The sequence below is a fragment of the Dermochelys coriacea genome, chromosome 1 (genome assembly GCF_009764565.3).
Source record: "Dermochelys coriacea isolate rDerCor1 chromosome 1, rDerCor1.pri.v4, whole genome shotgun sequence".
Taxonomy (NCBI): domain Eukaryota; kingdom Metazoa; phylum Chordata; order Testudines; family Dermochelyidae; genus Dermochelys; species Dermochelys coriacea.
The window spans coordinates 259,158,498-259,171,817 of record NC_050068.2 but is presented as its reverse complement, the minus strand read 5'-3'; the positions used below and the strand labels follow the sequence as shown (position 1 = coordinate 259,171,817).

Below are 13,320 nucleotides of genomic sequence, written 5' to 3'. Positions count from 1 at the left end.
GAACCGGTAGAACGTTATTCTGTATGAGGGCATACGTTAACGTACATCCTCTCCCCAGGGATCTGTTCATGAATGGAACGATCCGTATGCAGAGCCCTTGAGAGAGTTCAGAGATAGGACCCGGTATCAGAGGTCAGACTCCCCCCCCCCCTTCCCCAGCCCGGAATGGTATTGTCGGACTCGCGAATAGTCACGCGGGGCGGGGGGGTGGGGAGACTCTGAAGCTAGACAGTACCATGGAAGAGGGAGGCGAGTGCGAGCCAACGGCATTCTCTCTCTACCTCACCTCGAGCTCCTTGTCTCCCTCCGCCCCCACCCAGTGGGAGCGGTGGCTCCCTTCGGAGTGCGGAGGAGAATGGTTTGCGCCGCAGGGTTGCCATGGTGATAGAGGGACGCCTAGGGAGGCATGGTATAATGAGTCCTCGCTGGAGGCTTCCCCCGCCAGGCGCCTTCTGGGGGCTCGCGCAAGCGCTCAGGTGAACCGTGCGCGGCCAGCGCCACCCCAGCAGGTCTTGGGCGGCAGGGGCTGCCGGGGCCTCTTTCCCGCCCGGGCTGTATGCGCGCCTGGCGCCCCCCAGCGGGGGTTCAGCCGCCCTCCGCGCTGCGGGGACCGCTCCTGTCTCACCGAGGACCCGCCCGTGCGAAGCCGGGGGTGTGACGCTGCGCCCCCTAGTGGCGTCGGGAGCGCGCGGGGCCCGGGCGGGGCTGGCGGCGGCGTTGCAAATCCCTCCTGGGCTGAGGCTCTGCGCTGCAGCCGCTGGCAGCCCGCGGGCGCTTCAGGGGCCTCTGGCGCCTCCCGGCTCCGAGCTGCTCCAGGGGCTGACGGGGAACGTGGGCAGCCCGAGGGCTCCGTTCAGTCCCGGCAGGGGAGGAGGCGCTACCCCAGTGCCCCCTGCACCGGGGGGCCTGCGTGTACTGCTGCTGCCCGGTGCCGCGCCTGGGCCGGGTCATTTCTCCCCTGCTGGCCCGCCCGCCGCAGGGGCACCCGAGTGTAACAGCCCCGGTCTGGCCTGCGGCGGCGGCGGGGGTGACACTGGTGACACCGCCAACCCTGCCGCGTCCCAGTCACTTCCCAAGAAGACGTGCTTTTGAGGAGTGTGGTGGCGTAGCCCTGTTGGTCCCAGGGTGTGAGAGAGACAAGGTGGGTGAGGTCATAGCTTGTGTTGGGTCAACTTCTGAGGGCGAAAGAGGAGACCAGCTTTCCCACTCGCTCCTCTTGCAACCTTCAGTTCCGGTGTTGATCCAAAGCCTGTCTTCTCTTTCATCGACAGAAGTTGCTCCAGTAAAAGATCCCACCTTACTCACCTTGTCCCTCTTTTAAGGAAACTCATTGCCATCGGAACAGTGGGCCACTTCTCCACCTTTTCCTCCTAACCAGCTGCTTTCCCGGATTCTCAGATGGGAATTACCTTGGTTAATATTTTCATACAAGAACTTTTGACAGGCCTGCTGGCTGCTCATTTGCTGGAGGAAAGCCCAGGCATCTCACATCATACCTTAAAAATGCTACCAAAATCTGATTTTAATGTGTCCCTCCCTCTTCACTCCAAAGTTTCTCTGACCTTCCACACATTTCCCGTTTACTACTAATTATAGTGTTATAGGTGTGTAAGGCACTGTACAAATAAAGTATATAACAAGGTGCCTGCCCCAAGGAAATTACAGTTAAAATTATAAAACAAACAAATATAGCATATATATATATATATGTATATATATATATATATATATAAAGGGAGAAAACAAATGGACACAAAACAAGTGTCATCTGAAAACATCTGAGCTTGCTGAATCTTTGCTTATGCCTTAAAACATAGCCTGGCTGTTTGTTTCCATTTTTATGGGGAGAATCATCCTCAGATGACCTTCTCCCACTCATCTGAGCCCCACAGATCTCCTGACCTTTCCACATGAGGTGCAGTGTCCTTACTGCCTGTGGCAATAAAGAATTATCAAGAGGGACCTCAGTACAAACCCACTCAAAGCAAAATCCAACAAGGTTTGTCAAAGGGCATTGGGTTTTGAAGGCAGTAAAGTGGGAGAGAGGAAGAGGTTTGATAAAAATATTTTTGTAATGGAAATGTTTTGTCCCCATTTTGCTAGGAATTAGTTTATATTTTGCACTGGAAACGCGGAAGCCTTAAATAATACTTCACCGATGATCCGATTCCAAGAATTTGTGGAGGTATTGCCCATGCAACAAGCAAAGGAGACTGAGAAGTTGAACATGCAGCAGAGCCTAAACGAGAAACCTTCATGTATCTTCTGCCAGTGAACAATCAACGCTAGAGAGTCACATACTGTGTTGCTTATGTAGGCCAAGCCGTACGCCCAGATGCGCATCTTTTGCTTCCACTCCAGCCAAGCCCCTTGCCCCCATCCCCCATGATGGGCAGAATTCTGTTGATTTTGGTAAACATTAATGGAAATTAAGCTTTGGGGTTTCTAAAATCAGTTTGTTTGTTTTTTGGTTTCTGATTTTCATCAACATCAATAGGGTTCTGTTCAGTGTATGGGTGTGGCACAGGGTGGCAGCTAGGGGCTCCACTAACCGTAACTGGACTCTAATGATGAGGTCACCATCTCACGCTACATCCTCAATGACTAAATAAGGATTTTAATGGAAATCAAGCTTTTCACCAAAATAAATAGGGTTCTGCCCATTGATACCTAGAGGAGTCCCTGAGATTCTGGAATTGATGAGATGTGATTTTTCAACAATGATCATGTTACAGACACACAAAGAAATGCCATTGAGTTGAGTGTGAGGGATTGCTTCACTTGGCCAATTAAACATAACCTACCACAGTTTGGGCTGTTCTAATAAGGGCATGATGCTGAGATTTCAGCAGTGAAGAACTGCTCTGATGCTGGGGAAGGGAGAAGTAAGACTTCATTTGTTTCATCAACACTTGGTCTGTAATAGCCCAAACTTTTTGACTGGCAGTAGATGGTTGGGGAGATTTTGCTGTTATATTTCTTGATGACTGGCTGATGTATTGTGCTGTGAAGGCTGTTGTGACATCACCCAGGGTACAATCTAGACTGTTGAACAGCTGTGTCCCCTCAATTCTCCAATCAGAGGTGTTTTTGCACTGCTTTGCTGGGAGAACAACCACTCCTGGCCAGTTCACATACAGCATCTAACATGCAAAATCACTCCCAACTGAATTACATTAATGCTTTGCCAGCCACTCATGAATTCCATACAGGGTGATATCAGCAAACTCCCAGTCTCAGATCTTCCCCCAGAAATGTGGCTTATACTGCCCAGCTCTCTACTGGATGATGCAACCTCATATAAAGTCTGTCAGTTCATCAGTGGAAAATGATACACACAAACCTTGTTATCTCAAGCGGAGGTTCTCAAACACACTGGTTTAGACAAAACAATAAAACAAATTTATTAACTACAGAAAGATTTTAAGTGATTACAAGTAAAGAGGTATAAAAGTCAGACTTGGTCACAAAGAAAATAAAAAGATAAAATGCAAACTAGTATGTAATTTACCAAGCTAGGGAGATTCAAAGCAAAGGTTTTTCTCATCACCTGCTCTTTGTAGTCTTTAATGGCTGGAAGCTTTTAGGCTAGGACTCCTCCCCCAGTTCAGTGTCTCTTCAGGCATTGCTGCCATGAGCAAAGGAATAGAGTAGAGAGGTAATTTATGTTGTGTGAGGACTATCTCCAGCTGAGGTGCAGGTGATAGCCAGTCTGTTTACATGGGAACCCCCAATTGTTCTACTGTCATTGTAAAGTTCTTGCTTACACATTTCTTCCTTCCAAAGAATGGCCATTTTACTAGGTGATGGTCCACTTGACTTTGTTGACACCAGACTAAGGTGTTGGTTTGTCTTTTCTTTTTGATGAACTGGTTTGTGTCTGCTTTTCTAAATTTGGATTATGTTACAGTAATATTATTCAGTAGAATCTTATAACTTTTGACATGTAATTTTGCCACACATATTTTACCAGGACAATAATGTTAAGCAAATTGAATTTTTGAAATGATACCTCACAAGGCATACTTAGTACAAAATTTATCATGGTCTTGTAAAAAGGGTGAAGATGGGGTATAGACTGTATTTATTGGTATGGAATGTATTTTAATGGATGGCAGGATGTCAAGAGCCTATGAGAAGCATGTATTTGAGGCAAAATGAAAATAAATATCCCTTCCCTTTTAATTTTTCAAGGGGTCCCCAATTTGCCAAACATTTTGTTGGTAGTCCAAAGTCCACAGCTCCACTGTATGGTTACCATTTGCAACGGGTTTGGAGGATTTTCTGAAAGATTTGGATTGTGCAGTTAGTGAGATGAGTCAGGGCTGCAGAGACAAGGGAAACAAGTCAGAGAGAAAATATGGAAGAGAAATAGCAGCAAATAGAGAAAGTATCAGAAAAAGAGTAGCAGCATGATTTTTTGTCTGGTTTGTTACACTTATTAATACTCTCCAAAGAGGTTCCTTAACATATCTACTTTCTCAGTGTGCCCAATTGGCAGTATGCAGAAAGTGAACCAGAAAATTGCACACTTGCGACTGGAGTTGGAAAAATTCCACACTGATGACCTGGTGAGTAAAAACAGTTTGCTGCAGCATATGCAAGGAAAAGCATAGACTTAGTACACCGGGGGGGATTCTTGCACCACTGCGCACGCACATGATTAATGAGCCATGCATATTTTTATTTTTTTGTGCAGAAAAAAGTTTCTGCTCAAAAGTTGCTGTAGTTCTGCCTTTTGCCCACCAGTGGGAGCTGTGTCAATAGAACACAACAGCAGCTTCCAGCAGCAAGTAACTTCTGCAGTACTGCTTTTTGCCCCCCCACAGGGCACTGTGGCAATAGAACACAACAGCTGGTCTCAGCCAGTTAGGGAAGAGAAAGAGCCTTCTTCACAGCATCTGTAGGGCCAGGTTAGGAGACCAGCTATGGGGAGACAGATAGTGTGGGGCTGCTGGGGGGTGAGACAGGGGCTCATAAGGGCTAGTGGGGGAGGACAGACTGGGGCGGGGCTCAGTGGGAGTGGAGGCTCAGGGCCACAGTGGGGAGGGAGGTGCAGGGCCACATGGTGATGTGGGAGGGGGAGCAGGGCCACATAGGGACAGGGGAGTGGCTCAGTGGGGGTACAAAGACACATGGGGCCTGGGATGGGGTGCAGGGCCACATAGGGACATGGGGTGGATGAGTGGTGGCACAGAGACACAGGCAGGGGGTACAGGGCCATGTGGGAATGGGGAAGTGGGTGTCTGAGTGGAGGTGGAAGACACAGTGGGGTGGGGGGACACTTGTGCCTGACTGAGAGAGGCTAGGAGAGCCAGGATCTGCATGTGGGAAGTTCCCTAACAGTCCCTTGCCGCCCCCTCAAAAAAAAACCCCTCTTCCATACTTTTCCCACCCATACCCAACAACCCTCCAAGTTCACACCCAGGCTGCTTCCCAGCAATTATTTCTCTCTCTCTCAGCTCCTCCGTTACCCTTGACTCCCCCCAGCCTTTGCATGGCTTCTGGGAAGTGCAGGAAATTTGGTTCTGTATTATAGTTTAAATGAATTATTACTCAGAGTTCTGTATTAATATGCCTAGTAAGGAATCTATTTGTCAAAAAACATTTTCTGAATTTTTTTTGTCGTCTTTATTGTTACAGACATACTTGCTGACAGGTATTTTGAAATGAATGACCAAAAATAATTGAAACTGGTGTGATTATGTTGTGTTATTTTGACAAATAAAATATGCAGAATTTTGCAGAATCTGAAAATATTGTTTGCAGAATCTTTAATTTTTTGTTGCAGAATTTTTAATTTTTTGGCACAGAATTCCCCCAGGAGTAACTCCTAATGGTACATTTGGGCAATGCATCATTCCAGCAGGGTAGATTTTGCAAAACAGTGGCCTCCTAACGCTTCTGAGGGAGTAGGTGCTGGAAATTACTGAGTCCTTTAAAGGGGGGGAATTATAGGGAGGACATCCCAAAATTAGAACAGAATCTTGCAGTTTTGAATGGGGATTTTGTGAATTAACTGGATTTTGTGCATGCATGCATCTGTAGGTATGTATGTAGTAGGGAGAGGAAAGAGAATGGAAGAGCAATGGCAGGAAAGGTAATAACAGAAAAAGGAAGCACGAGAACGTTAATTGATTGTAGAATTATATTTCAGAACTGAAAACATTTGAGCTCAAGTAGCTGCTTTAGGAATCTGGGGTCCTTTTGTTCCCAAGCCCCAAAACTTAGTGTGGAATTAATCCCTAACACCAATTGCTGTTGTTTTTGTTATTGTTGAAGGTGATTGAGGACTTGGAATCACTAAAGAGATGCTCTGGACAGAAGAGCTTCAGAAGAGAAAAAAAGCACTTCAAGACATCCAGGGAAAGAGGCACACATGCTTTCTAATTACATATCTTTGGAGTTGTTATTGGGGAGATGAGTACAGCTTAAGGAGCTCCAGATCAGGACATTTCCTGCCAATGAATACTGGGGTGTTAATGATCCCCCTTCCAGTGGAGTCCTACATTAGGACATTTCCTGCAAGCTCCAGATTGAAATGCCACTGGCATCTCAAGCAGCTCACGTCCTCCTTGTGTATTTGCCTTAGCAAAAAGTAATTTTACCATGTTTCAGAGTAGCAGCCATGTTAGTCTGTATTCGCAAAAAGAAAAGGAGTACTTGTGGCACCTTAGAGACTAACAAATGTATTAGAGCATAAGCTTTCGTGAGCTAGCTGTAGCTCACGAAAGCTTATGCTCTAATAAATTTGTTAGTCTCTAAGGTGCCACAAGTACTCCTTTTCTAATTTTACCATGTAATTTTTGAAATTCTGAATGTACAAACAGTGTGTGCCCTCATGTCCTGGAGACAGCTCTAGATTCCTGATGAGGACTTTGAAACAAACAAAGACACCTCTTGCAGAGAATCCATGACAGGTTTTGAGCCCGGTGAATAACTGGGACAGGGTTTGGGGAGTTAGGCCCTGAATCTGTGAATACTTCTGCCCACGCTCAGGGCCAGCCTTTGGGGTGGGCTGTTCAGGCCCTTGCTCAGGGTGGCCCGCCCAAGGGGGCGCCATGCACAAGATTTGGATTCCCACCTGACCTGCTGCCGAGAGGCCAGCTGGGCTGATGGAGGCGGCAGGGCAGGCAGGCGAGCAGCAGCGTAGGGCATGGGGAGAGACCCGAGCTGCAGGGGGCAGTTAGACGACCAGCCCTCAAGCCAGGTGACGCCTCTGGAGCAGGGATGCCCCTCCTCCGCCCTGCTCCCTGGGAGCAGCCACTGCTATTCCTGTCCCCCACTTCGTCCCTTCGGACGGGGAGCCATAGGCGCCAACTTCTCCCGGCGCCGGTGGGTCCCCGCTCCAATTGTATCCCTGCCCTGCCCCCATTCTGACCCCTTCCCCAAAGTCCCAGCTCCAACTCCGCCCCCTCCCTGCCCCAAATCCCCACCACGGCTCCTCCCCGGAGCGCGCCGATGCCGCGTTCCTGCTCCTCCCACAGCTCGGGCAAGCGCTGGGCGGAGAAGCGGGGAAGGTACACGCAGGGGAGGAGGCGGAGGTGAGCTGGGGCGGGGAGCACCCACGGAGTCGGCGCCTATGCTGGGAGCATCCTCCTGTCTGCTCTGTGGGGGGCAGGGTGTCCCCCGCCTCCCCCACCCGTGTACCCCATTTCCACTAAGCTGGGGGGACGGGACGGGACGGGGAATCTGTATGTGCTGGTACCTCTCTGGGTCCAGAGCTGCTGGCAGCTGCTTGTGTTTGAACAGTGGACGAGAAGCTGGATATGAGTCAGCAGTGTGCCCTTGTTGCCAAGAAGGCCAATGGCATTTTGGGATGTATAAGTAGGGGCATAGCGAGCAGATCGAGGGACGTGATCGTTCCCCTCTATTCGACACTGGTGAGGCCTCATCTGGAGTACTGTGTCCAGTTTTGGGCCCCACACTACAAGAAGGATGTGGATAAATTGGAAAGAGTACAGCGAAGGGCAGCAAAAATGATTAGGGGTCTAGAGCACATGACTTATGAGGAGAGGCTGAGGGAGCTGGGATTGTTTAGTCTGCAGAAGAGAAGAATGAGGGGGGATTTGATAGCTGCTTTCAACTACCTGAAAGGGGGTTTCAAAGAGGATGGCTCTAGACTGTTCTCAATGGTAGCAGATGACAGAACGAGGAGTAATGGTCTCAAGTTGCAATGGGGGAGGTTTAGATTGGATATTAGGAAAAACTTTTTCACTAAGAGGGTGGTGAAACACTGGAATGCGTTACCTAGGGAGGTGGTAGAATCTCCTTCCTTAGAGGTTTTTAAGGTCAGGCTTGACAAAGCCCTGGCTAGGATGATTTAACTGGGACTTGGTCCTGCTTTGAGCAGGGGGTTGGACTAGATGACCTTCTGGGGTCCCTTCCAACCCTGATATTCTATGATTCTAAGGCTAGTTCAGGCTCCTGACCCCGAGCGCTTTCTTAAAGAGACAGCGCACTCACTCACTCAAGCACACGCACTCCCCTCAACATACACACACTTTCCTTCACACAGTCCCCCGCAACACACATACCCGGGCTCCCTGCATCCCGATCACTTCCCCACCTGGGCTGTGCTGAGGCTTCAGGAGCTGCTGCTCTCCTGCCCTCCCCTAACACAGCTCACAGGGAAAGTGATCTGGATGCAGGAAGCCCTGACGTCTCCTTGCTCACAGACCCCTAGGACTGCGGGGAGGAGGAGCAGCAGTCCAGTGGGGGGAGCAAGCAGCAATACCAGCTGCTTTGTATATCCAGGTCAGTTTCCCAATATAAGTGCAGGAGGGGGATGCAAGGGTTTAATAGTGAGATAGCGAAGAAGAGTACATCCATTTTCCCCGCCCCTTCATCCTCACTCTTATTCTCTGGAATCATTATTACAGTCACTATAGAAAGTAAAATGTTTAATTTCAGAACTCCCTTCCTTACTCCCGTAGAAGTTTTAAAATCAGCCATGCTTATTGACCCTTCAGCCTTGAAGCACCTCTCCACAGCACCACTCTCCAGCTGCAGCAAGGTGAGTATGGCCACCGGGAGTGTGGGTGAGGGAGGAGGGAATTGTTTGGTTGTGTAAAACAGTAAAATTTCAGCCCCTATTTCCATGGATACAAGTACAGGGCAATGGCATTGAGTACTTGCACTATTTGCCACAGGTGGTGGTGGTGATGATTTTAGCTGATATCTCACTCCTGAGGGTAACAAAGGCACAGAGAGGCTGCTGCTGGGATCCTGAAGCGTCCCTGGTCCATAAGCTGCTAGCCTGTTTACTGCAATGGCACCTGCCAAAGTCAGCATGGAGTGTTGTGGGAAAGCGTCCTACCATGGAGGAAGAAATCAAGCAGCCACCCCTAGAAACATTCAGGAGTGGATTCAGACCATCTCCATGAAAATTTCATCACAATCCCTCAGGAGGATACAAGGAACATCGTTATACACACAAACAAATTGCTACACAGCCTGCCCCCAACCTGACAAGAAAGAAAAGCAGATACCAGCTCATGTTTTTTTGTACCTTTACCTCTTCTCCTGCTCATCTCGTAGGAGTAAAATGATGAAAAGCAGAAACCTGTGTTCTGCTAACCTGGTGTTGACCTTGGTGTCATCTTCACATATATTCTTTTTAAGGGAGAATGCACTCGCACATGTGTCTAAGGTTCTTTACCCTGGCTCAGGCTTATCTGTGCTCAGCTGGCAGGAATGTCTAGACTGCAGTGGAGTCTCTAAAAGACCCTGGCTTGCGGCATAGCAGAACCCACTCACCACATGTCCCTCCTTCTCTTCCTTGCTATTCACAGCAGGGATCTCTCAGGCTCCACCAAGGAATCCATAGTGGTCTGAAGGATGCTGTTGGAGTCTCCACCAAGTATGGAATGCAGCTAGTTGTAAAACCAGCAGGTCTGTGGCTTGGCACCAGATCATCTGTTGGCCTCCCTGGCCTTTCATAGTGCCTGCCGCAGTTCCTTTGCTTTCATGTGGTATTGCTGCTGATTCCTGTTGTACACTTTTGCCTGCATCCCCAGTGCAGTCTTTTGTAGATGTCCATGTTTATGTGACTGGTCCATAGTTGTGCCTGCACAGTCTCTTCTCCCCAGAGGCCAAGGAGATCCACTGTCTCCTGTCTGCTCCAGGCAGGAGTGTGTCTAGAGAGTGTGTGACCAGTATGGTCAGTAAGGCAGCTGTACACAACAAGGGAGAGCTGCTAGGTGAGCTCACCACGGTGGGCAATCAGGAATGGCATTTCAAAAATACAGAGGTTTTAAAGGCGGGACTGGTAGCTTCCATTCTCTGTGACCCCTAGGCAGTGGAGTTTACAATTGTGAGCAGAGTGGTCGCTGTTGAGCATTGTGGAAGACCTGCTGGAGGACTGTTATGGTCAACACAGGTCATGCAATGTCTACACTCTCACTGTGTTGATCATGGCTCAGTGCCATTCGGGGAAGGGATGTTACTGTGTCACCTGTAATGGGACACTTACGTTGGCAGGAGAAAAATTTGAGTGTGGACTCATTCATTAATGGGTTGATGGGAGGCAAATTACATCAACCTAGCTTTGTAGTGTAGACCAGGCCTAGGCTGCTCAGCATTTTTGATTCATCAATCAAGTCCCCTCTAACTTCTCTTCAAGCTAAATAATCTCAACCTTTCAGTTTCTTGTGTAGCTGCTACACTCATGTTACTAGCGGTTTCTGGCATCTTACTCTGGATCTTTTTCTAGCAATGGATGACTAGTCACTGGTCCAAGAGTAGTGGGTTCTATACAAATGGAAATCATGATTTCCTTCTCCCTGGAGTTTGCAGAGGATAAGGGAAGTCACACAGGGAAAAGAACAGCAACTAGTATAAAGACTACAGCATGCTCTTCTCATTCCTTTCCCCTAGTTCCATCTTCTGCTGGGTGTCAGTTTCAGTAGACCAGTGATTTTCAGCCTCTCAAACCATGATTCAGCCATTTGCAACCAGTCCTCCAAGAGTGAAACCTCAAAATCTTTTGTGTGATACTTCGGAGTAGCCACCATGAAGATCAGTACAACACTTAGGGTCTGATCCTGCTGCTGTTGAAGTCAATGGCAAAACTCCCATAGACTCCAATGGGACAGGCTCAAAAACCCTTATAGGGCACTCCTGGTATCTGGACCAATTATAAGTCCTGAACAAATCCATTTAAATAGGGACAAGGAATGGGCATGGGCTGGTGACCAACCCCCACCTCGCAAACTCCCCACTGAAGTCTCACAACCAAGAGGTTCAGAATCACAGATAAATCAAGTCTTGAAATAGCTAGTTCCTGCTCTTGAGACATAAAGCACCAGGCTGGGGGAATTTGCAGGCACTTGTCATAAGTATGTGTGTTTTGTATTGTGTCTTTCCTCCCTCTTTGTCACCCTAGCCTCAGAATACATCAGAAAAGAACAAGCTGGTGGAACTGTATCAATACCCAGGGTACAACGAGCATGAGCCAACACCACTGCCTAATGGGACAGAGCTGACTGACATCATAGAGAAGGTGGTGTGTGCCCAGAGAAAGTCAGCAAGTGGGAAGGTACTCTGCATACTTACAAAGAGCAGCAAATGTGTGCTTGCGTGCGTGTACCTACATATGAGTGGATATGTATGATTGCCATGCACATGTGTGTGAGTGCTGTGAGAATGTGTGCATTTGTTTCTCAGAAATGGCGTGCTGCTTGTAAGGCTCTGTGAATGAGAAATTTGGAGGTTCTTAAGGATGGATTCATGGTAGAGTTTAAAAATAGGAAAGAGGATGTGTAAAGATCAGAGAGTGATTTGCCTTGTGAGTATTTTCATCCGTCTGTGCTGCATGATGTTGCAAAATTTCATTTCTTTGCCAGACTCCTTTTCCTTCAAAGATGCTGCAGAAGTTTCTCACAGCTCCAGTCTCCCATGCTATCCTGTTGGACAGCTTCTGGTGGTTTTTTCTCCACTTATATCAGGTAAGGAAGAGACTAGGACAAGGGCTGGATATTGATGTATTTCACATGGTTCCACTCAGTACAGAGTCTCTGCCAGAGGGTAAGTTTGATAAGTGTCTTAAGGTAATATTGAAAACAAAAGGTCAAAATTGTGCATTGTGGTCCACTCCTGCTCCATCTGTCCCTTGTAGGGAGCAAATACCTGCTCCAGCCAGGCCCTACAATGCAATATAGACTAGAGGAGGTATTCTCCCTACCACTGAGGTGGCATTTAGGGTCTGTACAAATCCCTTAACTAGCCAGCGAGGAATCTGCCTGGAACAAGCACTGTATAAGGCAGATGGCCTATATAGGATCCCTTGGAAACACTGGTGTAAGGGTGTACTACCAGCAGGGCTGGGAATGAGGTTTTCAAGCAGAGCACAATGGTGATTCTGGAGCAGCTTCAGGTTGTAGATCTGCCCCTTGGTAGCACCAGAACAGTTGCTATAACTTAGAGCAGCCCCCAGGGCTTTTTTGGCTCCTGAAAAGCTCAGAATCAGGAGGTACAAAACTGTTTTAAAGCCACCTTCCCTCCAACTCTCCTCGTGGGATGTTCCTGTACCGTAGCTGTTTTCACACATACTGGGCCAAATTATTATGCTCTTAGTTATGCTCTGATTCTGTCAATTTCAGTAGAGTCAATGGAGTTATTCCAGATATATGCTGGTAGTGTAACTGAGAGCAGACTTTGGTCTACTGTATTTATATTCATTGTTGTTGCTTGCAATTCCTTAAATTCACTGTTGGGCTAAGTGAAGAAAAGTTTAAAAACTACAGCAAGAATATTTATTTTGTTTAGTAAAACTCTCCATGTCAGATGAATTTTCTCACCAAAAAGACACTTCCCGTGTATCTGACGTCCAGAATAAAAATCGGTGATCAAAATGAAAATCTGGGGGTGTTTTCTTTTTAAATATAAACCTATTCAAAATTAAATTTGGTGTGTGTGTGTGTATGGGGGTGTGTGTGTGTGTATATATATATATATATATATATATATGTATATATATATATATATGTATATATATATAAAAAGAGAGAGAGAAAATATATAGTGTGTGTGGGCAAGACAAGAAAAAAAATTAGAAGTTCTTCTTTGAGTGCTTGCTCATGTCCATTCCATTAGGTGTGTGCATGCGCTGGAAGTTTTTCCCTAAGCATCCGTAGGGGACCATCTCTGGTACCCTCTGGAGTGGCGCCCACATGGCACGGTGTAAAGAGCGCTGCCAGCTCCCCCCACCCTCAATTCCTTCTTGCCACCAGTGACTGTGCTGGAACATCTGCTGCTTCGGCTAGCATTGTTTCATTCTCTGTTCTTTGTGAACTTTGAAAACCTGTAATATAGTTGTAT

General features: G+C 47.6%; 1 protein-coding gene and 1 long non-coding RNA gene across 5 annotated transcripts in view; one reads left to right on the top strand and one right to left on the bottom strand.

Annotated features, from left to right (window-relative positions):
- Positions 1 to 3,379: 3,379 nt before the first annotated feature.
- Positions 3,380 to 4,818, bottom strand: LOC122457328. Its single transcript, XR_006276814.1, has 2 exons — positions 4,478 to 4,818; positions 3,380 to 4,325 (listed from the first exon to the last, which is right to left on the bottom strand). It is a non-coding gene; the product is annotated as an uncharacterized LOC122457328 (long non-coding RNA).
- A 3,604-nt stretch (positions 4,819 to 8,422) lies between these two features.
- The window catches only part of FAM227A (family with sequence similarity 227 member A), a 34,508-nt gene continuing 29,610 nt past the window's right edge, over positions 8,423 to 13,320 (top strand). The window contains exons 1-3 of one of the 4 annotated variants that reach the window (XM_043501601.1): positions 8,423 to 9,016; positions 11,387 to 11,539; positions 11,847 to 11,948. In XM_043501601.1, the coding sequence (XP_043357536.1) occupies positions 8,789 to 9,016; positions 11,387 to 11,539; positions 11,847 to 11,948 (483 nt within the window). In that variant the 5' untranslated portion in view covers positions 8,423 to 8,788. The remainder of the gene's footprint in view (positions 9,017 to 11,386; positions 11,540 to 11,846; positions 11,949 to 13,320) is intronic. The other 3 variants (XM_038403048.2, XM_043501597.1, XM_038403057.2) reach the window with 3 other exon arrangements.